Source organism: Pongo abelii, chromosome 2 (genome assembly GCF_028885655.2).
Source record: "Pongo abelii isolate AG06213 chromosome 2, NHGRI_mPonAbe1-v2.0_pri, whole genome shotgun sequence".
Taxonomy (NCBI): domain Eukaryota; kingdom Metazoa; phylum Chordata; class Mammalia; order Primates; family Hominidae; genus Pongo; species Pongo abelii.
In genome coordinates, this window is record NC_085928.1 from 124793053 (window position 1) to 124817860 (window position 24808).

Genomic DNA, 24808 nt, shown 5'->3' on the forward strand with positions numbered 1-24808 from the left:
GCAATCCTAAGCAAAAAGAACAAAGTTGGATGCATCATGTTACCTGACTTCAAACTATACCACAGGGCTATAGTAACCAAAAGAGCATGGTGCTGCTACAAAAACAGGCACATAGACCAATGGAACAGAATAGAGAGCCCAGAAACAAGGTCGCATACCTATGACCATTTGATCTTCAACAAAACTGACAAAAGCAATGGGGAAAAGACCCCCTATTCAATAAATGGTGTTGGGATACCTGGCTCACCATATGCAGAAAATTGAAGCTGCATCATTACCTCGTTTATACATGATGAACCTCCCTTACATCATGTATAAAAATAAACTCAAGATGAATTAAAGAGTTGAATGTAAAACCAAAAAATATAAAAACCCTGAAAAATAACCCAGGCAATACTATCACGAACATAGGAATGGGCAAAAATTTCATGACAAAGATGTCAAAAGCAATCACAACAAAAGCAAAAATTGACAAATGGGATCCAACTAAAGTTAAGAGCTTCTGCACAGAAAAAAAAAGATCAACAGAGCAAACAGACAACCTACAGAATGGGAGAAAATATTTGCAAACGATGCATCTGACAAAGGTCTAATATTGAGCATCTATAAAGAACTTAAACAAATTTACAAGAATAAAACAAACAACCCCAGTAACAAGTGAGCAAAAGACATGAGCAGACAATTTTCAAAAGAAGACATACATGTGGCCAATAAGCATATGAAGAAAAGCTCAACATCACTGATCATTACAGAAATGCAAATCAAAACCACAATAAGATATCAACTAACACCAGTCAGAATGGCTATTACTAAAAAGTCAAAATACAGCGGATGCTGGTGAGGTTGCAGAGAAAAGGGAACACTTATAAACTGTTGGTGGGAGTGTAAGTTGGTTCAACCATTGTGGAAAATAGTATGGTGATTCCTCAAACAGCTAAAAGTAGGACTACCATTTGACCCAGCAATCCCATTACTGGGTATATACCCAGAGGAATATAAATCATTCTACCACAAAGACACATGTATGCAAATGTTCATTTTAGCACTATTCACAATAGCAAAGACATGGAATCTACCTAAATGCCCGTCAATGACAAACTGGATAAAGAAAATGTGATACATATACACTATGGAATACTATGCAGTTCAAAAGGAGAATGAGATCATGTCTTTTGCGGGAACATGGATACAGCTGGAGGCCATTGTCCTTAGCAAACTTATGCTGGAACAGAAAACCTAATACCAGATGGTCTTTCTTGTAAGTGGAAGCTAAATAATGAGAATTCACGAACACAAAGAAAAGAACAACAGACACTGGGTTGTACTTGAGGGTGGAGGCTGGGAGGAGAGAGAGGAGCAGAAAAAATTACTATTGGGTACTAGGCTTAACACCTGAGTAGTGAAATGATCTGTACAACAAATCCCTGTGACAGGAGCAAACAAAATAATCTTTTATAAATGGCATTAATAACATTATTTTTAAGGACACTAAAAATTCAGAACTCTAAAAATAACACAGCAGAATTTAGTAATATCATCCTTCATGTCTCAATAAGGTGTGGAAGCCCAAAGGTCATGTACATTCAGCACTATGGAGACAGTAAATTTGATAAGCCACTAGCTATGCATTAGAACGCTTCTTCTGTCAAAGGTAATTGCTATGAACCACAGTGGAAAGTACTTGAACATGAGGAATCCTTCTCATAGCCACCAAGTTGCATAAGCACCTCTGGTATCCAAAATTTATTGTCATTATTTGCCAGAATAAGTAAGTTAATGATTCATTTCTTTCTCTTTGAAAACATTGACCATTTAACAGTTCTCAAGTGTAGCTCAATCTTTCTTGATTTCTAGCAAAAACTCAAGTTTTTGTTTTATTTTTCGTTTTTCTTCTTCTTTCATCCTTTTATCCAAGCCATTCTCTTCCTCCTAGCTCTTTCAGCTTTTATGATTACATGACCTTCAAAGGAAAATTGGCTAGAAACGTGAAAACCACATAACATTCCAGTACTAAATAATGCTTTATGATTTGGAATGTGATCTTACAAAAATATTAACATAATATGAGTCAAAGTTAAAATATATTATTTTCTACTTGTTTTATAAAATGTGTTTTATAATCTAAGTAAAAATATAGTTGACAGATTATATTGGCAGCACATATTTTTTTCAAATAAATGCATCATTAAAAATAATTCCTGTTCAGAAAATAAACTGACATGCCATTAAACTGAAAATCAAGGAATTAAAGCTTACTAGTCATAGAAACTCATAGCAAAGCTGGTTTTCAGATTTAAAAACTTTGAGTTGTGATGATATTATAATAGTTAAAATAATAGTTACTATTTAAGCACTTATCATTTGCCAGGCACTGTGTTTTACCTTCGTCACCTCTATAAATCCATCTGGTCACTAAATATGCACTTTGAACGATTCTCAGTCTGCTGGTGAGGAATCAGAAACTTAAGGACTTTGAAAAACCTGCCCATTCATCCCTGGGATGCAAGGCTGGTTCAACATATGCAAATCAATAAACTTAATCCAGCATATAAACAGAACCAAAGACAAAAACCACATGATTATCTCAATAGATGCAAAAAAGGCCTTTGACAAAATTCAACAGCCCTTCATGCTAAAAACTCTCAATAAATTAGGTATTGATGGGACGTATCTCAAAATGATAAGAGCTATTTATGACAAACCCACAGCCAATATCATACTGAATGGGCAAAAACTGGAAGAGTACCCTTTGAAAACTCTCTCACCACTCCAACATCGTGTTGGAAGTTCTGGCTAGGGCAATCAGACAGGAGAAAGAAAGAAAGGGTATTCAATTAGGAAAAGAGGAAGTCAAATTGTCCCTGTTTGCAGATGACATGATTGTATATCCAGAAAACCCCATCGTCTCAGCCCACAGTCTCCTGAAGTTGATAAGCAACTTCAGCAAAGTCTCAGGATACAAAATCAATGTGCAAAAATCACAAGCATTCTTATACACCAATAACAGACAAACAGAGAGCCAAATCATTAGTGAACTCCCATTCACAATTGCTTCAAAGAGAATAAAATACCTAGGAATCCAACTTACAAGGGATGTGAAGGACCTCTTCAAGGAGAACTAGAAACCACTGCTCAATGAAATAAAAGAGGATACAAACAAATGGAAGAACATTACATGCTCATGGATAGGAAGAATCAATATCATGAAAATGGCCATACTGCCCAAGGTAATTTATAGATTCAATGCCATCCCCATCAAGCTACCAATGACTTCCTTCACAGAATTGGAAAAAACTACTTTAAAGTTCATATGGAACCAAAAAAGAGCCCGCATCACCAAGTCAATCCTAAGCCAAAAGAACAAAGCTGGAGGCATCATGCTACCTCACTTCAAACTATACTATGGCGCTACAGTAACCAAAACAGCATGGTACTGGTACCAAAACAGAGGTATAGACCAATGGAACAGAACAGAGCCCTCAGAAATAATACCACACATCAACTATCTGATCTTTGACAAACCTGAGAAAAACAAGCAATGGGGAAAGGATTCCCTATTTAACAAATGGTGCTGGGAAAACTGGCTAGCCATATGTAGAAAGCTGAAACTGGATCCCTTCCTTACACCTTATACAAAAATTAATTCAAGATGGATTAAAGACTTAAATGTTAGGCATAAAATCATAAAAACCCCAGAGGAAAATGTAGGCAATACTATTCAGGACATAGGCATGGGCAAGGACTTCATGTCTAAAACACCAAAAGCAATGGCAGCAAAAGCCAAAATTGACAAATGGGATCTAATTAAACTAAAGAGCTTCTGCACAGCAAAAGAAACTACCATCAGAGTGAACAGGCAACCTACAGAATGGGAGAAAATTTTTGCAATCTACTTATCTGCCAAAGGGCTAATATCCAGAATCTACAAAGAACTCAAACAAATTTACAAAAAAACAAAACAAAACAAAAAAACAACCCCATCAACAAGTGGGCAAAGGATATGAACAGACACTTCTCAAAAGAAGACATTTATGCAGCCAACAGACACATGAAAAAATTCTCATCATCACTGGCCATCAGAGAAATGCAAATCAAAACCACAATGAGATACCATCTCACACCATTAGAATGGCAATCATTAAAAAGTCAGGAAACAACAGGAACTGGAGAGGATGTGGAGAAATAGGAACACTTTGACACTGTTGGTGGGACTGTAAACTAGTTCAACCATTGTGGAAGACAGTGTGGTGATTCCTCAGGGATCTAGAACTAGAAATACCATTTGACCCAGCCATCCCATTACTGGGTATATACCCAAAGGATTATAAATCATGCTGCTATAAAGACATGCACATGTATGTTTATTGCAGCACTATTCACAATAGCAAAGACTTGGAACCAACCCAAATGTCCATCAATGATAGGCTGGATTAAGGAAATGTGGCACATATACACCATGGAATACTACGCAGCCATAAAAAAAGATGAGTTCATGTCTTTTGCAGGGACATGGATGAAGCTGGAAACCATCATTCTCAGCAAACTCTTGCAAAGACAAAAAACCAAACATCACATGTTCTTACTCATAGGTGAGAATTGAACAATGAGAACACTTGGACACAGGAAGGGGAACATCACACACCGGGGCCTGTTTTGGGGTTGGGGGCTGGGGGAGGGATAGCATTAGGAGATATACCTAATGTAAATGATGAGTTAATGAATGCAGCACACCAACATGGCACATGTATACATATGTAACAAACCTGCATGTTGTGCACATGTACCCTAGAATTAAAAAAAAAAAAAGAAAAGAAAAACCTGCCCAGCATTGTCACTGTATTGTCACTCAGCTCAGAGGTTGTGGATTTGTGACTTAAATTGAGAGTTTGCTCTCTTACTCACTATAGTGCCTAGATAATTGTGAAGATAAGCACACAATACTGAGCACATCACAGACGGTGACACACTCAATTCCTTAAAATTCATAACGAATAATTTTTCTTAATGAGCATATCAGAGGACTCAGCATTTGTTAACCATTCACACCCCAAAGCTCCAATTCCTTCTCTAAGTATCATTCTCTCTGTGCCACTCAGCGACTGGGAACATAGAAGCCTCTACTGGCCAAGTGACAAGGTGAAGCTTTTCAACATTAGGAAACATTTCTGGTTTGTAAATGCACATACAGCAATTTCTTAGTTACCCACCCTGAAAATCAGACGAAGAATCAGTTCATATTTAGTAACAAGAGGAATATACACCGATGTTCTTGTGTCTGCTACTATAGTTCTTGTTATTTTTATTATTACTTTGGCTTTGGTGTTCTTTTACAGTTGCGTAGATATGAAGCCATTTACTGCTAATGATTTCATTTCTATAACACTAAATTATATTGTGCTCCACTTTTAATCTCCTACTCTGCAGACAGAGAAGATCTTTGCCATTTTAGGCTCCAAGGGAGAAGGGAATGGACATGTGTTACACCACGTCCATACTACCAGTCCTATGCCTCCCACATAATGGACACTCAGTAAGTCCTTATGATGACTGAATACTTTTTGTTTAAGCTGCTTCTTCTTTAATATTGTCTTTAAAACAAGCTTTTTCAAATATAATTCTTCTCTTAAAAAGAATATTTCTGTAAAAAGTAGTCATACACAGCCGGGCATGGTGGCTCATGCCTGTAATCCCAGCACTTTGGGAGACCAAGGCGAGCAGATCACTTGAGGTCAGGAGTTCGAGACCAGCCTGGCCAACATGGCAAAACCCCGTTCTACTAAAAGTACAAAAATTAGCCGGGTATGGTGGTGGGCACCTGTAATGCCAGCTACTCAGGAGGCTGAGGCAGGGAAATTGCTTGAACCCAGGAGGCGGAGGTTGCAGTAAGCTGAGATCACGCCACTGCACCTCAGCCTGGGCTACCAGAGTGAGATTCCATCTCAAAAAACAAACAAACAAAAAAAAAACAAACAAAAAAAAGAGGGGTCATACACTAAGAAAGTAAGAAAGCAAATAGGAAACCCAAGGGTATTAAAATGGCTCTCACTGAAAATGTGCATTTCCAATGTGCATTCAGGGCAGGGATTTCCTCATGCCTATTGAGGTACACATCCTCACACATTGTCAGTGCATAATGCAAATTATTTGTCAATGAGGGAACAAATGCGTACGATAACAATGATACTGAAGATAATGATGGTGATAAAGACATGGTTGTAATTCATAATTGTGATGCCAAATCTGTAAGTATTCACTATCCTTCAAAAGACAAACAGAACTAGAACATATCCCTCAAGGAATGTTTACTAATCTTGAATTGGATTATGAGATATAACTGTTGTATCATTTATATGGCTATCTGCCTACTTAGAAATCTAAACAGACATCTTTGTTTTAATCATAAATGAATTTAGTCAGAATAAATAATTACACCTAAAGCATTGAGGCACAATGGGGAGGAAATTGGATGTTTGGAATCAAGTTTTCTCAACTTTGCCTGCACTTGGCTGTGGACTCAAAACAGCTTGACAGTTCCATTCTCCCATATGACCTTTGCAGGCCTTCATTCACTTACTGGCACTGAAGATAATTTTTATTAATAGTAGGTCTGAATGGACAAGAGTGATAAAACTTTATAGCACAGGGGAAGTTTTCATCCATCACTGTAAACAAGTTGATATCAAGTCTGAAAATAGACAACATATTACCTGGGTTATAGATTATAACAAATCACTTAGTGTAAGCTGGCTGTGATGAAACTGATAACTTAGCTTTCAGCTCACTAGTAGCAGATTTTGTGAGTGCATTAATGGGACCTACTAATTTAAGGAACTTAAAATACACTATGTCAGAATATTATATCCCTTAAAAGTTTTCAAACTAACATTTCCAGGCAGGATCACAAGCACTGAAGTATCCCTTGCGGTGACATTTACATCTAGTTTGTGTGAATGGTGCCCTTAATATTGTGCAATGCACATACTGCACTCCTGTACCCAGAAGACTGTGATTTGGGGAAATAAAAATGCATTTAAATAAAATATCTTTAAGAATTACTATATCATTATACCTCACCTAAAACTTATTCTTTAATTGGAAATCGGTAAAGAATTCCAAATCTTAATATTCCTAGAATGCATCTCCAAAAATCTTACGTGATTTTCTCTTCAACATAACCTGTAAACTATGTCTGGGAACCTAAGTGTTGATTGTTATCAATATCACATTAGTTCCACTAGTTCATTTTCATGTTGAGGCTGTGAAAATAATCTTGTTAAATGTTTCTACAATAAGGAAAAAATCTCTTCAGAGCATCAGATAGAGAGAAAATGTTTAGTATTAGTCATTGCTTTTAAACTGACTCCAGCAGAGAACTGTAAACAAGATAAAGGAAAGAAATGCCACTTTATTGATTTTTGTTTTTATCATAACACATTGGCATTTTTTCACTAGACATCTGAGTACTTTGTTGGGTTACTTCTTGTTCAATTTCCATGTCTCTTGTTTGTGTCCATAGCCAAAACATCATTTCTGGGAAGTACAATTCCCAAAGCAATTGCTGTCAATGGCATTTATTAACTCAATTAATAGAGCTTGGGGAGATTTTGTGAAAGCTAGATCAGCGTTTTCGAGCCAGTGTGAAGTGGTTGGTTGATATTTGTCCTACTTAAGGATAAAACCCCAGCATAAAAATTTGGTGAAACAGCACCATATTCTGGAATTTGAAACTTAGCATTTACCGATATTTGAAAATTCTTAAGGAAACCCAAAGACCACCCACAACCAAAGTTAACATAAAGCATTTTTAAAATTTAAGTGTCTCTCATCATAGTGTAAACATATCCATTCTTTGATTTAATCCAATCATCTTTACAACATAGTTCAATAAAGGTTTCAAAAATAGGCATATCACAAGTTCAGATGTGTGTCTGTTTATGTGTTGTGACAGTATATTGGTAGTGGTTGAATAAGTGAATGAATCAATGAATGCATGAGTAAATGTCTATTTTAGTTTACAATTATCTTCACTGGGGCACTAAGTTATCATCAATCAAATTTTGATCTGACCATCTAGAAAATTCTGCAGCTATTTGCTTTTTGATCAGCTGTTATTATTTGTGGTGTAAAGTATAATTTGGTGACTTTTTGGTAGTCATTGGAAAGGTCTTCTTTGGGAACACAGAAAAAAGCAACAGGAGTTCCTGATATATTTTTGAACTGGCTTGAAACATTCCTGGTTCCACACCACTCCACCAATCATTTGGGAGAGCACAAACAAGGTTGATGCAGGCAGTATTTTGCCTAAAGTAAGAAAAAGCCTCAGATGTATAGAATACCTAACCAACACAATGTTACCAGGGGTCATCAGGGTCCCTGTGATAATTAAGTGGACTACTTCTGAGCTAAGGGTGACATTAAAAACATTTTGCTACCAATATGTCGTAAACACTGGCTGATCAGAATTTAAATGCACGAGTAGGATTTGGGGGAACTCCTGCTGTGCCAGCCAGTACCCTATTCTTGCTGGATCATGATGCTCCTGGAGGAGGCACTGGGGAGGAAGGGGAAATGGAGTTGCATTGATGGCCTAGGGGCAGTGTCTATTTACCAAATGATAAGATACATTTTAATATACCAACAAGTTGCATGGCCCTTCTAGTATATGGAAGCTGAACATTAGCCCTGCCCTTGGCTTCAGCTTCTTTAGGACAGTGGTTCTCAAAGTGTGGCTTAAATACCAAGAATTCCTTAGATCGTATTAGGAGATCTATAGGGTTCTCCCTTTTTAAATGACTTATCTAGATGAAGGAAGATTCTTCTCTATATGTTTAAAGCAAGACAGAGTATAGCAAAAGAGAGAATGCTGAAGTACATGCACAAATCTGGCCATTTTTTACTGAGCCAGACACTAAAGCAATTTGTAAAAATAGAAAAGTGCACCACTTTTCTTAAAAAATTGCCTTTGTTTTAAAAAATATATTTTAATAAAATATACTATTTTTATTAGCACATGATGAGTTAATTTCTGTTATTATTTATTTTGTTGTAAGTAATAATTTTTAAGAGTATAAAGGGATCCAGAGACCAGGAGTCTGAGAACTGCTACTTAAGGAAATAAAACAATAAGAACTGTAGAACACCAAGGAGGAAGAGCCTAATAGCCCCCATCCCTCGATCATTTTATTCAGAGTTCCAACTGTCTCTTGAAAGATTAGTTAATAATCTAAAAATATTCTTGTGTTTTTCACTTATGCAGAACATGGCCACTAGCATATATTTATATTTCAAAATCTTGCTAATTTATACTAATTTCTGTGTATAAAGTTTTCTGTATTAGATTTTTTCATAAAGAAGTGCATTTAGCCAAACTTTGCTAATAAAATTTTTATCAAAATGCCATGAGGAAAAAATAGCTTTAAACAATAAATTAAAATTTTAATTAGTCTATCAATTGTCATGCGAATGGTACTTCTAAAATATTTGTAATCTATTGGTTTTGTATCCTAAGAATTTCATCAGAAATCCCTTTCACATGACCATTTTTACTTATCTTTTAGGAGAGAGGAAAAGTAAACATTAGCCTTAGTCTGTGCTATTATCTTCAATTCCACAGCAGCATAATCTAAACTACCATCTTTCATTTTATCTAAGACAAGGATTCAAAGGTGTACCATTGTTTCATATATCAAAACAAACAAACAAGCAAAAACAAACACCCCAAATGATCTCTTTATAAAGTTGGTATGCCAACCTTAGTATAATGGTAAATGAAAAACAAAACTACCCATTAAAAACAGACAGCAAAGAAAGTTACTTGTCTCAATCATGACACTGAATGAAGGAAGGGGTCAAAAAATCAATCAAACAAACAAACAAACAAAAAACCCTCCTTTAAGAATCTAACCCAGATCCTGGCCTTGGTTAGTGCTTTTATTTAGGAAACCAGTGTGGTCAAAGACCTTAACCAGACAATGTAGGTAGTGCCCTCAAGTGATTAACAGGAGCAAATGTATGTTATCTTGTAAAATGCCACTTAGTATAAGTGAACCAATTTCAGAAGCTTTAAAGTGTGGAAAACAGCAACAACAAAAACATGTGTCTTAGAATCAAACACGGTAACCAGAATTTCCTGGCATATAAAATTAATTAAATATTGCTTATATAGGATTAATGTGTATCATGACAACTTTATCAACTTGCAAATATACTTTAGCAAGTAAAATGCAAGGGGGAAACGGAAGCAAAAAATATAAAGTGATGGGCACACAGTTATCCAACATTCTTTGGGTATCTACTTCTAAGACCACAATCAAAGTGTACAAATTAATATGCGCATCCCCAAAACAAGAAATTTGATAAGCATACTTCTAGGGCATGCTATCTCTCTGCCTAATCTATTTTCTCTCAATGTGTATATATATTTGAAATATATTTTATTCATCACAGATAAATTTTATCATGGTCCCTTGATTTTCATAGATCAACAGGAAAATTTATAGCTCTTAAAAATCAACTTTTGAAAACAAAGATTAGGAATATACCTTTAAAACCTACGTTTAAATTATAAGGTGCTCTGGGTCCTAAACTCAACTCCACAATGCTTCCACATCATAGTACATATAGCATTTATCATGCTTTGAAGCAAAGTCTTAGATTCTATATACAGTAGCCAGGTGGCAGCTGTAAGTCTCTACATTTTGTCTTTAGTGATTCCATTTTCAAGAAATGTACACTGAGATGAAGTGTCTTGCTGCAATTGCCATCTATTGTATGAAGGTAATATTATAGTTCCTTAAGGAGACAGAAACTGAAGCTTCTGTCATTAATGCCAAGTTGCTAATTGAGTCTTGGGGCTTTGTGATGATAGTCTGTGACCCAAAGATACCTCTAATCAGCAGGCATTTATCCAACCAAATTTTAAAATGTCAAATGAGTCTGTCTAGATTATGGGTGTTTGGTAGGGGACATGTGATAATGAGTGCTATCAGGCATCAGTTGTCTTCTGGGGCCAATAGGGTTATCTGCTGATGCACTGGACTCCATGCTAAAAACACATGGATCACCCCCTCCACCTCCTTTTTAGAACATAATACCCATTGCCTTTCTAAAGTTGAGAATATTAAAACTCTTTATCTTTTTTATTAGCTTTTGATGCTCAATGATGATTCTGTTTTTCATGTCTTAATGTAATGAGTTACAGTTTATATAGTACTTGAACATAACTATAACCTTTAAGAGGGGTTTTGAGACCTGCATGGAAACACTCAAAACAAACAATGGTCTTAGAAACAGAAACTGAAAAAAGGCTAAAGGATTTGCTGAGAAAAATTCCAGCTTCCTTTCTTCTTTACCACTGTTCTGTCAGTATTGAAAGTGTAAAATGCTGCATCAAGTACAATGCTTCTTAAATGATAAATGGATGAAGTAGGTGCTTTGAATGAAATACTAAATAAAGCTCTTCTGTTGAAAGTATGGCCTTGGTACAAAATGGCATTGATTCAAGTCATTCAAACAACTCTATTCCATTTCACAAATAATGAAAAGACCTCATGGAAGCTCAGGCACCTTTTCCTTGTCTTCTTACAAAAAAGTAACAAAAAGAACCCATTCCTAAGTGGCATTGGATCCATAAACTGGCTTTTTTACCAGTTTGTATTGAGGGTAAATGGATAGTGAGCTGTTCAGTGCTTTTCCTTCTCCTCGTGAAAAGCAAAATGCTGTATGTATCAACTTTTCTCCCTCTTTTTTGACCAAGACAATATCTTATTTTATATATATATAAAAAACAGATATCAAAACATTTATGAACATATGGGAATATGCATAAATATACATACATGTGCAAGTAAACCATCTCAATAGCAGGATGAAAAACAACTAAATTTTGTCTGCCTGTTTCAAAACACAAACATTCAACTCTCCCTATTGATTTCACTGGAAATATTTTGTTAAGTAATTATACTCTCTTTTTATAGCTATTACACAAATAGAAATCAATTCTTTGTAGATAAGTATTTCAGTGAGTTCCTCTCAGGTTCAAGTTTGGTTAAAGACAGAAGTCTTGCTGTAGTGCAGAAATGAGGTTAATTTTGAAGTCCTCTACTCCTCAATATTTTCATCTAGAACACATTAACATGGGGCTGCTCACTTGCCCCTTTGAAGACATTGGGTGTTCCATGGGACCCAATTTCATCATGGCACCATAGGTCTGCCTTGCCATCTTCTGAGGGATATCTACTGCCAAATTTCAGAGCAAATGTCAGTCAGGACTCACCTCTCCTTCCCTGGGCCAAGGCCTCCCATTCTGGGTATATTTGCTTTGATTCTGTCGTTTCTTTTGTCCTCCATCAGCGAATTTGCACAGCAAAGGCTCACTGGGGGCTGGGAAGATAAAAAACCAATTCTACATTAACAACTCCCCCTTAAAAAATAAGTGATTCATTATGTGAGTCACAGTAGTGCTTTGTAATGAGTATCTTTTGAAGTAACATCTTGCTTCTGAAGAGATATTTGGCCCCCTTTTAGTCTCAGCTCTATTGGCCGCTGTTCTAAATAACTGGGCTTCAAAAAAGTACTGGCAGATCATAAAAGAATATAACCAATATTGTTGAAAAAATAATCATTTGAAGCAGAATGTGAATTTGCTTCAGAAGTAAAGAGGCAAGCACCGACCCTTCCAGTAATGTCAGAAACGTGTTCATAATCGGTATTTATATGTGGATAAATATTTCTTCCTCAAAGCAACCGTGTTTGCACTGTAGAAACTGAAGGATTCAATTTTGGAAAGAGATGATTAGGAGCTTCTTTCTCAAAAGAGAGACATTTTGCTAACTGCAATCAAATTAGCTTTTAAAAAGTTAGTCCCCTGTAATTTCTAAATGGCTAGAAGCTGATGATCCACCCAACCCTTTTCACTCCAATTTTCCAGTAAAATCTAGTCAGAATCCCAGAGAGAACAATTATTAGAATGTTAAGTGAACCCACATGATAAAAATATAGCCAAAGGATGTGACTATAACTTGTGAGTCCCAGATTGCTTGACGTGGTCCTACATGACTCAGGTAAATGTATTTCCCAAGAGAAAGTGACCAAAACTGATGTCAGAACTCCTCTTCCAACAATTACATTGGAAAATGACAATCTTTTAAAACCCAACAGGGCAAAATTATTCTTTGAAACTGATGTTCTCCTTCACATCCCTGCTTGACTGGAAAATTGCTGCTTGTTATCACAATAAATATACTTTTAAATGAATGAATAAAATGAAAGCCAAAGTGGCCTGACAAACTTTTTTAATACATTAATATGGCTGGGAAGGTTAATTCCTTAGTTTATCTGCTTGAATTAACCAAATATTAATTTCTCAGTTTACAGTCTGAAAACCAAAATGACCACCCTGCACAACTGTTACTCATTAGGAAAAGTATGTTTTACTAAAGATTAATTACACTAAAGGCCCTAATTCTTGACCAATCCCTGTGTCCTTGCTTTTTGCAATTATATATAATATTGTGGAGCCCTCTCACTCTGACTCTAGGTCTGACCCCATGTGATTGCTTTGGCCAATGGGATGTTAGCAAATGAGACATGAGCAGAAGCTTGAGAGTTGCTTCTTTTGCTCCTCTGCATGGATATGTGAACATGCCCAGGTTAGCCTGCTGGAGGATGAGATGGGAATAAAGATACGTCATCCTTAACATCCTAACATTCCAGCCAAGGCCATACTAGATCTTCCAATGCCAGCCACCACCCAGACATGTGAACCTGCACATCCAAGATCGGTAGTGGTGCGGAGTTAACTTGCAGTTAACAACAGAAGAAAATATATAAGCCTAGGTGATATAAACTGAGCCCACCACACAAATGTGTAAGCTAAAGAAATCTTTGTTTCATGCCACTAAGATGTTATAATTGATAAGTGGCATTATTGTCTTGATAGGTAACTGACACAACTTCCCCAACACCCATTCTCCCCCATTCCCACCCCAGCTAGATTCCTTGCATTTACTTATCTGGGTAAAGTTAAACATTTTTAAGGAATTAATGAGAATTCCAAAATTGTTTCCAAAATCAACGTGGAAAAACAGTACAATCAAACAGGTACCTACAAATAAATATTTGAAAATCATTTGGCTCTAAGGGGGAGTTGTATTTTGTCATATCCTTTTAGCTCACTCTTTATTAGCAGCAACTTTGTTTATCAGTACTGGAGGGAATGACTCAAAGAGACAGGGGTCACCATTGACCAAGAGAAATAAAAAACAAAATGTCATACCTGCCCTATACAGAGCACACAGTTCTGTATAGAGAGAGCACTCAATAAATATCATTGCCTCACTGAACACAAGTGGTTTTTCACACTGACTGCTCTGATGAGCCTCTGACTTCAGTGACTTGGGTGAAGCCAGAAAAATCACACAAGAGAAAGACTGCATCATGGAATGTCTGTAGATAGTCACTGCCTTTATGTTAGAAGTACTGTAAATTCTGATTCCAGATGAAAAATCTAAATGCTAAATGCAATCATTGCATCCCAATATTCTCTGAGTAACATAATTTCCTGTGAGACTTCAAAACTATATATTTATATCACATGTAAACTCATCCTCCTTTATAGAGTATTTTCTCTCTTGCCATTTTAAAGATTCAGGTACATACGGCTATTAAAATGGGATGGTCATGCTAACATATGAGTTCATCACTGTCAGTGGTACAAATTTCTCACAAAAGGTAAATCTAGAAGCGCCTTACATTTCTTGCTGTAAAGAAACTGGTTCCAATTTCTTGTGAGGAGAGATGGCAGCTTTGTGTGCCTCTGTTAGGTAAGAAATTTTCCTAGCAACTACATTCACAGACACACACATAACACCCACAGGTAAGTTTTTTTGTTTGTTTGTTTTTAACAGCTTTATTGAGTCAACTGACATAAAATAAACTGTATATATTCCCAGTATATAATTTGTCAGTGTTGATATATGCATATGCCTATGTGACCATCACCATTGTCAAGATAATGAACATATCTTACCAGTCAGAAGCTTCTTTCTACTCAAACATAGTCTTTTTTTTAACCAAGGAATGTTATCCAAGGAGAGGACTGTTTTTTTTTGGTTTTTTTTGGTTTGTTTGTTTTTTTTTTAGTATTTGGTGTTAATAATAGACTAAAATTTATCAAGCACTTCCATTTTACATAGATCATTCATTTAATCTTTACTACAACTCTATGAGGCAACTAATATTTTTCCCTATTTTACCAGTAAAGGAACTGAGATTCAGAATGGTTTCGTGGCTTGCTACGGGTCACACACCTGGGATTTAAACCTAAGTAGCAGCTAAACCACTAAGTGCAGTTGTACCAATACTGAATTAGAAATCAGGCTTTATCTGCTAGGTATCATCCTTGAGGAAAAAAATATCTTGTCATACCTATTTGCATTGTGTCCAAATAAGCAGAATTGACTCATACATAAGAACTTTTGTGTCCAGATTTATTTGTAAGTCCTACAGTCCATGCATGATGGGTCATCAGTGACCCAATATGGCATGAGATCGAATTTGATTGTCCTCTTGGATGTCTAATTCATAGGTGAGGAGCATGTTTTCGCTCCCTTCCTTAGTCCCCATACCAGTTTTCCCTTAATATCATAAGGCTTCTGTTAATGTCAGATTTATATTTAAAAAGAGACCAACTTGCTTATTTTGTTCTTAAATGTCAGATTTATATTTAAAAAGAGACCAACTTGCTTATTTTGTTCTTAAAACCTTCCCTGATAATTTCTAGATTTTTATTCTGCCTTACAGCTGTAAGAACACATTGACCAGTGGCTACAGAAAATTCTGGGTTTCTTTTCCAAGTTGTAAATGGTAATCTATTTTTATTTAAGTTTTACCTTTTATACAGCTTTGGGTAATGGCTTTTATGAAACATATTTCTACTCTTTGAAGCAGGGTTGTTTATTGTCCCCTAATAATGGTTCTTATAAGGTTTATAGGATAGTCCCTGGTTCTAATAGTCTAGAATATTACTTCTCTTTAGGTAGTTTCTATAGGCTCATATTTCCATAGGCTTTATCACATAATTTGGGGGCACTTAATTGTTAAGGGTGCCAGCTTCCTGAGTTTGAAGTCTGGCTCCCTTACTTGCTAGCTACAAAATACTAGGCAAATTTCCTTCCTTCCTTCCTTCCTTCCTTCCTTCCTTCCTTCCTTCCTTCCTTCCTTCCTTCCTCCCTCCCTTTCTTCCTTCCTTCCTCTCTCTCTCTTCCTTCCTTCCTTCCCTCCTTCCTCCCTCCCTCCTTCCCTCCCTCCCTCCTTCCCTTCCCCTTCTCCTTCCCCTTCCTTTCCCTTCCCTTCCTTTCTTCCTTCTTTCCTTTCTTTTACATTTCTGTGACTCATTTTTCTTATGTATAAAATGGGGAAATAATGTTAAATACTTCATAGAGCTATTGTGAAAGTTTTTTTAAAGAATGTATTATATCTAAATAAATACTGAATCTGTTTGCTGCAAAGATTATTATTGATTAGAATCTCTGTCAGCCACTTCCCAGTTACCAACTGTGAAACCCGGTCATGTGTCAGTGTCAGAGAGTTTGGAACGTTTAAGCTTTATTTTCATCAGCTCTCTTCCATTTTAACTCCACAGAGGCTTCATCAACGTACAGAATTTGCAACTGTCTTCAACAACAACAAAAAGATGTGTTCATGGAAAAGATCTGTGTTTCTAAAATGGTTCTTGTTTGCTATAGCTTGTCATTGGGTCATCTGGCCACTACAGCACTAGGTCCCTTTCCTGAGTCATTGCCAGAATTTGGCTTTCATTATCTCCTATGTATGATGCATGTTATGTCATTATTATCTGTGTTAACCTCCAATTGCCTATGATGAATGCTCTCTGTTCCTTTGCTGTTGTTTCTGATCATTAGTACTATTACTGTTATCTTGCCACTCAATTGCAAAAGTTCTGCTAGCAGTTTAAATCCATCAGGGTTGTATTTTACTACTAGGAAAACTACTGAGCCATCTACATAGTACTAGATTTCACTGGGGTTTCCCTTTTCCAGGTCCCATATTAAAATGTTAAATAATTACTGTTGCTAAAGCTAAGTTCCAGAAAATCTTTCCTCATTAAAAGAGACCATCTCTACCTTTCGTTACCTCTCCCTAAAACAATTACATATCTATAATTACATTCCAAAAAGACAGGTCTTTCCCAATTCCCGTATTTAAACATTTGTATTAAATAAATAAAATAAAATGCTCTAAATGAGTTATTTACACTAATATTTCTTCTACCAACTGGCATAAAAAAATTTAGCAGAGGCATCCCTTAAACAAATATTACCAAATAACAATGTTCTAGATTGCCAAGGATCAAATATATAAAGAGTATGAGATTCAGGATTTTAAGCCTACCTTAAAATTTTCCCTTATTGTAAAGAGAACTTTCAAATAGTTATTTTTAACACTAAGAGAAAATTTAAAAGTCATAGGGTGAGATTTTCTTAGCTTTCAACTAAGGTCTCTTTGTGAACTGTCTCATAAATTTTACAATTTTTTTAAAGGTCTCAAATGTTAGCCACCCTGATATTTGGGGATCTGCATAAGCAGTTAGGCTATGAATATTGATAATGACCTATTTATATTTACTGACATTGCTAAGTTAAAACATCTGATTCTATTAATTTTAAGATGATTATATACTGTTAATTTTAAGATGATTATAATGGAAGACAGATACAGCCACAATGTTTTACTAGATACATTTAAAAAAATTCCAGAAATACATTTTCTTTTTTTTATTATTATTATACTTTAAGTTCTAGGGTACATGTGCACAACGTGCAGGTTTGTTACATATGTATACATGTGCCATGTTGGTGTGCTGCACCCATTAACTCGTCATTTACATTAGGTATATCTCCTAACGCTAACCCTCCCCGCTCCCCCACCCCACAACAGGCTCCGGTGTGTGATGTTCCCCTTCCTGTGTCCAAGTACATCTTCAAATGTGCTATTTCAAAAACAATGAATATATTTCCATATTATCCTTAAATTTCAGGAGTCAAATTCAGATTAATTTCCCAAAGAGAAATATTTCATTGAGAGTGTCAGAGAAAAACATTATTAGAAGAGGTGAACTAAAATTCACATAATCGTCTTGTTCTTAGGTAATTCCTAAATACCTTTAAGATAAAATCCAAATTGTTTGATTAGAAAATAAGAACTTTTCCCCTTCATCGTATCTTTATTAGTATCCTTCCATCCCTGAATAGTTTACACTCTGTCACTTCCTTTGTTTTTTTTTTCTTTTTTTTTTGAGACAGTGTCTTACTCTGTCTCCCAGGCTGGAGTGCAGTGGCTTGATCTTGGATCTCAGCTCACTTCAACCTGTGCCTCCTGAGTTCAAGTGATTCTCTTGCCTCATCCTTCTGAGTATCTGGAACTATAGGCACATGCCGCCACACTTAGCTAATTTCACTCTCGTCACTTCTAAGGGCAGTTCCTCCCTGCCTGGAATTTCTTTTCCCAACTGCCCCCCGCCACACATGCACACACACACACCCCTCCATCTGGCAAATGACAAGGAAGCCCTCTTTGACTCCCAGCTCAGAGTGATATTATCTAGTGTGTATTTGGCCAGCTTTCACAGGTTGAATGCTGTTTCTCTTTGTGTTAAATAAATCCTTTGACAGGATTAATTTATTTCCAGGTCTGAGGGTAGAAAGTGATCATAGGAGAGGTTGGAGTGAAGTTTTCCATGTGTGTATGTATGTGCATGACGTGTATGTGTGTGTGCACACTGTTAACAGCATTTTGCACTTAGTTATAGATAATACCTGAAAGTGATGTTACTCACAGTAAGGTCAATGAACCCAGCAGCAATGGAATCATCACCTGGGAGCTTGTTAGAAATGTAGACTCTTGGGCCCATTTCCAGACCAACTATATCAAAATCTGTATTTTAACCAGATCCCCAGGTGATTTCTGTGTATGTTAAGATTGAGAAGAACTGTTTTGGTTATGACTGGCTCCATAACTGAAAGAGGAATGCATATTAAATGTTAAACATGAAATACTCTGAATAATTAGAGACTTCAGTAGCACAGAAATATTATATTGCTTACAATTTCCTTACTGTGGGATTATGGTGCCAATTACTTTCATTTAGTCTCTTTTAACAGTAGTTAAAATAGAGACTAAATGAAGAAGAGGGCTTTGTGGAAGTGGGATGCTGTTATAAGCCACAGACTTTAATGTGCTAGAAGACATTATGGTCTATGATGCAAATGGGGAGTATTTAAAATATAATTATAACAATGCATGGCAATAAAGTTGCACAGTAATTATGAAGGAGAAATTACTGTTTGCTTGCTTAGTGGGTATTTCTAGTCTTTCAAACTTTGTATTAAACATGCAACATACAATGCATAAACTGATATAATGATCAGATGGCTTATAGGATTTGATGTTTTAAGCAAGCAAACAAAACATGACAAAGATTTTGCTTATCAAAATTAAGGTATGAGAATTTATTTTGATTTTCTGTTTACAATTTAAAATACACGCAGTTTGATAAGTCACTAAAATGTTCTTTAATATGCTATTGATGAGAAGATGTTGACATCTAAGATATCAACAGCAGAATTCCTGCTTTCCTTAGAGAAGCTGAACACTTTTAATTTTAACATTCAATTTATTTAAGTTATTCTAGTGTTTGCATTGGACTGTGGTGATGGTTTTAAATATTTCTTTATTGCTAAAACATTACTGGTCTGGTACTTTAACTATTAAATTTAAAAATTCCTCATTTCAGATAGATTCCAAATCTTCAGGAAAAAATAAGAGTGGGAGGAGCTGGGTGGAGAAGAAAAGCTAATGACAACAGAAGCAGTTTATTCAAGGGGAGTTTATAAAATCTTAGTATAAGAGTAGACAAAATAAAGGACTTTAAAAAAGAATCTCAAAAATTAAAAGTTAAAATGTTATAAATTTTTGATCCAGGAGCTACCTTTAAAGGAAAATTGTGAGGTTGTGAATTATTTCTCAATTGAAAAAATGAAACAAATGATCACGAGGTCAGGAGATCGAGACCATCTTGGCTAACACAGTGAAACCCCATCTCTACTAAAAATACAAAAAATTAGCCGGGCGTGGTGGTGGGCACCTGTAGTTCCAGCTACTTGGGAGGCTGAGGCAGGAGAATGGCGTGAACCCGGGAGGAGGAGCTTGCAGCTAGCCGAGATCGCGCCACTGCACTCCAGCCTGGGTGACAGAGCAAGGCTCTGCCTCAAAAAGAAAAAAAAAAAAAAAGAAAAGAAAAGAAACAAATGAAACCTCCTCCTTAAACTATTCCTGTGATATTCTGGGTGACTTGCACATTAAAAAGCTGTTCATAGTAATGGATGAAAACATAATACTAATAGAAGGATGATAATGAAACTCAGGAGCATTTTTAACACAGTCAATCTTTTATTTATTTTTTGACCCACATGTATTCAATACCAAATAATACTGGCACTACTCTAAACTTTGCTCCTGGCAAAGTGGTCACAGTCTAGAAGAGGAGAAAGCCAAGTAAAAGGAAAACTCAAGATTACAATGGCTGCTATAATAGAAACATAGATAGGCATTTGTAGAGCATGGAATGGATGTCAACCTCCAGCACTACAGTCAGAGAATATCCTTTAGCTTAGAAATCACATCCAATTCCACAGAGTTTGAAACAATGGTTTGCATATATGCCCCACTTCCCACCCCATGCCAGCTGCCAAATCATGAACTAGCACATGGAAAACAAGTCAACTGTCACTTACTCTGGATAAAAACAAGTTTTAATCAAATGTCTGTTAAATGAAAATATAAATTAGGAAAGTGGATACGATGCTAAGATTTAGTCAAAATGCTTTAAGAACGTCTGGGGCCATCTAGACCTGATGTTGAGAACTGGTAGCCCTGCAACAAAAACTTAGAACTCCTTTTGTCCTTGCTCCAATACTCCACAATCCTTCCAAATGCAGACAGAAGTAGTTTATACTGATTTGGAACAAAAAATATTTATGGAAAAATGCTAGAAATAAGTGTCTGAAGCTAACTGTATGCTGGAACCCATGCCTTTAATTATTTTCACTTATCCTAAAACACTATTTTGTTTGTTATATCCAGGAAGGTCTTGCAGAATAAGGCCTCTGAAATGTTTGCAAAATGTTTTGTTAGAAAACGTCCACTTTCTTTTCCACATGTGCCCTATGCATGATAGACTTCTGATGCCTACCAGTGTGTGTATGTGTGTATGTGTGTGTGTGTATGCCCCCGTGCATATGTATGTATGTATGTATTTCTAGATATAGAGCTGGCAATCTTTCAATTTAAACCAATTTACATGGCAAAAATTACTTGAAGGTTACAACACAGAATTATTATATTTTGGAGTTAGAAAACCTGCATATGGCAAAGGAAGCTATTTGGTTACATTTTCTTTTGACTCTTAGCGTCCTGTTTAGTATTTAATTATGTTTTGTGTACAATAATAAGCGAGGCATAGCTAGGTATGTAGTTCTTAGTTGTAATAAAATCCCATGCTGAATGGCGTATAGATCCTGTCTGCCATATAACTATAAAATTTTCTTAATTCAAACTCTTGATTTTGTCAATAAGGAAAATAAAAATAAAAGTTTAACGAATTGCTAGCTAATTTGTGGTAGTTGGTGGCAAAGTTACAATCAGTCCTTTTGATATCTAAGTGAACGCTTTCTCCAACTGCTTACTTTCTACCCTCTTTACCATCAGAAGGAATAGGGAATGAAGTTTGAGCAGTTCTTATGACTGACTTTATCAGTTTGGAATGGGGCAAAAAGATTGAGTACTCACAAAAATATAATTACAGTGGTTCTCTGGACCAGGTTAGAATCAAAACTGAAAGCTAGGAAACCAGTTAGGTCTCCTAAAAGAATGTATGCTGCCCCTCTCATAATGGCTTGTTTTAAAATAATAAACAAATCACCTGCATTATATTTATAAGTGTCAGGCTCATGTTTTTGCCTATCATTTAGGCCAAAAACCAGTGAGGGAATATAAACTAAAAAGAGGAAATAAATAAAAAATAGCGTACGTTGATAAAATGTAATTTTCATGCACACGCCTAATTTTATCCCTCAGTAATGGATTACTGCTTATATTTGGTTTTATATATAATTCTGTACTATGTGAAATAGCCTTACAAGAAAGAAAATGCCCCACAGTGACATAAAAGCAGAGAACAGCTATTTGACTAGAAACAACATAGAGGAAATCACCTTTTGACAAATTGTATTACAGCCTAAACAGTGATCTCAAGATCTCCTCTCTGTTTGAAAGATTAAAACACCATCATTTAAAAAAGTTGTAACAATACTCTGATAATTCCTTCCCTATATAAAAAGATGGTTCTAAAAGGAACAACCATGCCCCATAAGGGGAATAATGTAACGCTATTGTTTCAAGTGGAAAAAGTTAATGTTTCAAGTAGATGGGACATAAAGTTTTCACTGACAGTTAAATTTAGTTCACTTTTTGGGGAAAAGGCTGGAACATTGTTGGTGCTGAATGAAGGCAATGTTTTGACACCAAGACATTGGAAAGTCCCAGCACTTCCAAGAAGTATCAGTTGGTTGATGTAGCAACAGACTAGCGAAACTTGTGTGGCTAAAAGGCAAAGCACCAAGGAAAAAGTTACTAAGATGAAGCACCTTTGAAATTAGAAGAATCTTATTTATTGACCAAGATGAACTGTTTCTGATCCTGCCTCATCCCTCCCTCCTGCTTTCCTCCATAGTATTGCACTTTCCTCTGAGAGAGCTCTTTGTATACTGTATTTTATGTTTATAGATTACTATGTACTATATATAAGATGAAATTTTTTTATTAGAAAGAGGTACAAAGAAGAAAAATATCACTATAATCTTACAGTTCAGATACCCCTTTGATATTAAAAATGAATTAAAAAATGGAAAAAGGACATGTAAAAAGTTAGTAAATTCAAACTATAGAAAGGTAAAAAATAAAAAATACCTCTTTTAAATCCCCCACTTTTTATGATTTCTTTCAAAAATGCATAACTATATACATCTACTAATTTGTTTATTTAGTTCTTTTTTTTTAATTTCAAAGATGGTAGTATTGCTTAGTATGTTGGTTTTGTTTGTTTACCTTAATCGTATATGAAGAATTTTCCATATTAGCACATATATCGTGAAATGCTGCTTAGTATTGTGGCATAATTATGATGTATCATAATTTATAGATGTTCATCAATATGGGATGAGCTAAATGTCATTAATTTTCCATAATGCATTCCCATGTTCCTCTCCACTACTATGAGAATTTGATTTGATTGAGGTCAGGAGCTGGGCCCTATTCACCGTTGCCTAGTGTCTACCTCACTGGTCCTGCAGAGTGGCTGAGGGTAATACACATGTCAATATCCTTTGATCAAATTATTAAATAAATGTAGACAGACAAACAAAATAACTTCTTAATATTACTTCTATAATGAAATGTAGTTGGAGAGCAGGGGCACAACCTTTTTTTTTTTTTTTTTAACAAAAAAAAGACCATAGAGTCCCCACATTTCCACATGTAAATGTAATTAGCCAACCTACTTGAAAAAGAAAAAAATAATAATAACAAGAAAGAATTCCAAGTCATATTCCCAGGTGTAACTCTGATTTCAAGTGAAACTCATGTTAACCACCCTAGGAAAAAACAAATGGGGGCCCTGGTGGGGGTGGGGGTGGGGATAGATAGGGAGGAATCTTTTAATGTAAAACATTAGGATCCTTTCTAGTAGAACATTCACTTAGGATTCTCCACCAAGGAAGCAAATACATATGCACCCTTAGACTGAACTCCAACTAAGGTCAAGAAAACACATCTCAATTTCCTTCATGCTGTTCCTAAGCATATATTTCCTGTGCTAGAGGCTGAAAGAACTCCAAGGATGCAGTGAACTCAGTTAGTAGAAATAAATACAATTCTGGTTTCAAAGTGAAAGCTCTATGTTACAATGCAGGTATGAGTTAACAAGGCTAGAGGCATCAGCTAGAATGAGAACCTTGCTTTCAGTAGGTAAAAGATTTACAGGTGTAATGACCTGAAATGGTATTTTTTCTAATTCAAGAGTCAAGGTACTGTAGTTGTGACAATTTGAAGAGTGCTCTCTTATAACTTGAATCACATACTAATTAATACAATATAAATTTAATCCAGGTCCTAGAAACTGAATTTTTCAAGGAGATGTTAAAGACCATTTGTGCTGTAAACATCTATGGATAAATCAATCTAAGCAATCATAAAAAAAAATAAATAACTTGGCAACGTCGCCTATGAAGGTGTTTAGTATAAAAACAATGCATAGAAATGACTATAAAATACAATACCCATCCTTCTGTGCTATAGAAACAAAGAGATAAACTAGTTTGGTGCTAGACTACCCCAGGAGGTTGAATAGCTGTCCAGAAATTCATATTTTTCTTAGATAGGTACCAATTTTTCTACTGGGAGTGAGCACTAAAGTTATCTTACATGGATTCAAATTGTCAACAGATCTTTCTAAAGTGTAAATTTTACTTTAATCGCCCACATGCCCACCTATAGGATAACGTCCAAACTCCTCAACACAAAAGGCCATCCAATGTCATGATCTAAATGTATGCATCTCACTTTCCACATACAGCACTTCTCAAAAAGGGCTGAGACCTTTCACACTCTCCCAGATTTGCTTATGCTGCTCCTTCTGTCTGAACTGGCTTCTCTCTTTTCCTGCTTAATCACT

At 35.8% G+C, this 24808-nt stretch overlaps 1 protein-coding gene across 18 annotated transcripts in view; it reads right to left on the minus strand.

The window, feature by feature from the left end:
• The window catches only part of RBMS3 (RNA binding motif single stranded interacting protein 3), an 861233-nt gene that overhangs the window by 148874 nt on the left and 687551 nt on the right, over positions 1-24808 (minus strand). For all 18 annotated transcript variants that reach the window (XM_063721655.1, XM_063721659.1, XM_054550494.2 and 15 more), the window contains 1 exon segment: positions 12275-12381. In XM_063721655.1, the coding sequence (XP_063577725.1) occupies positions 12275-12381 (107 nt within the window).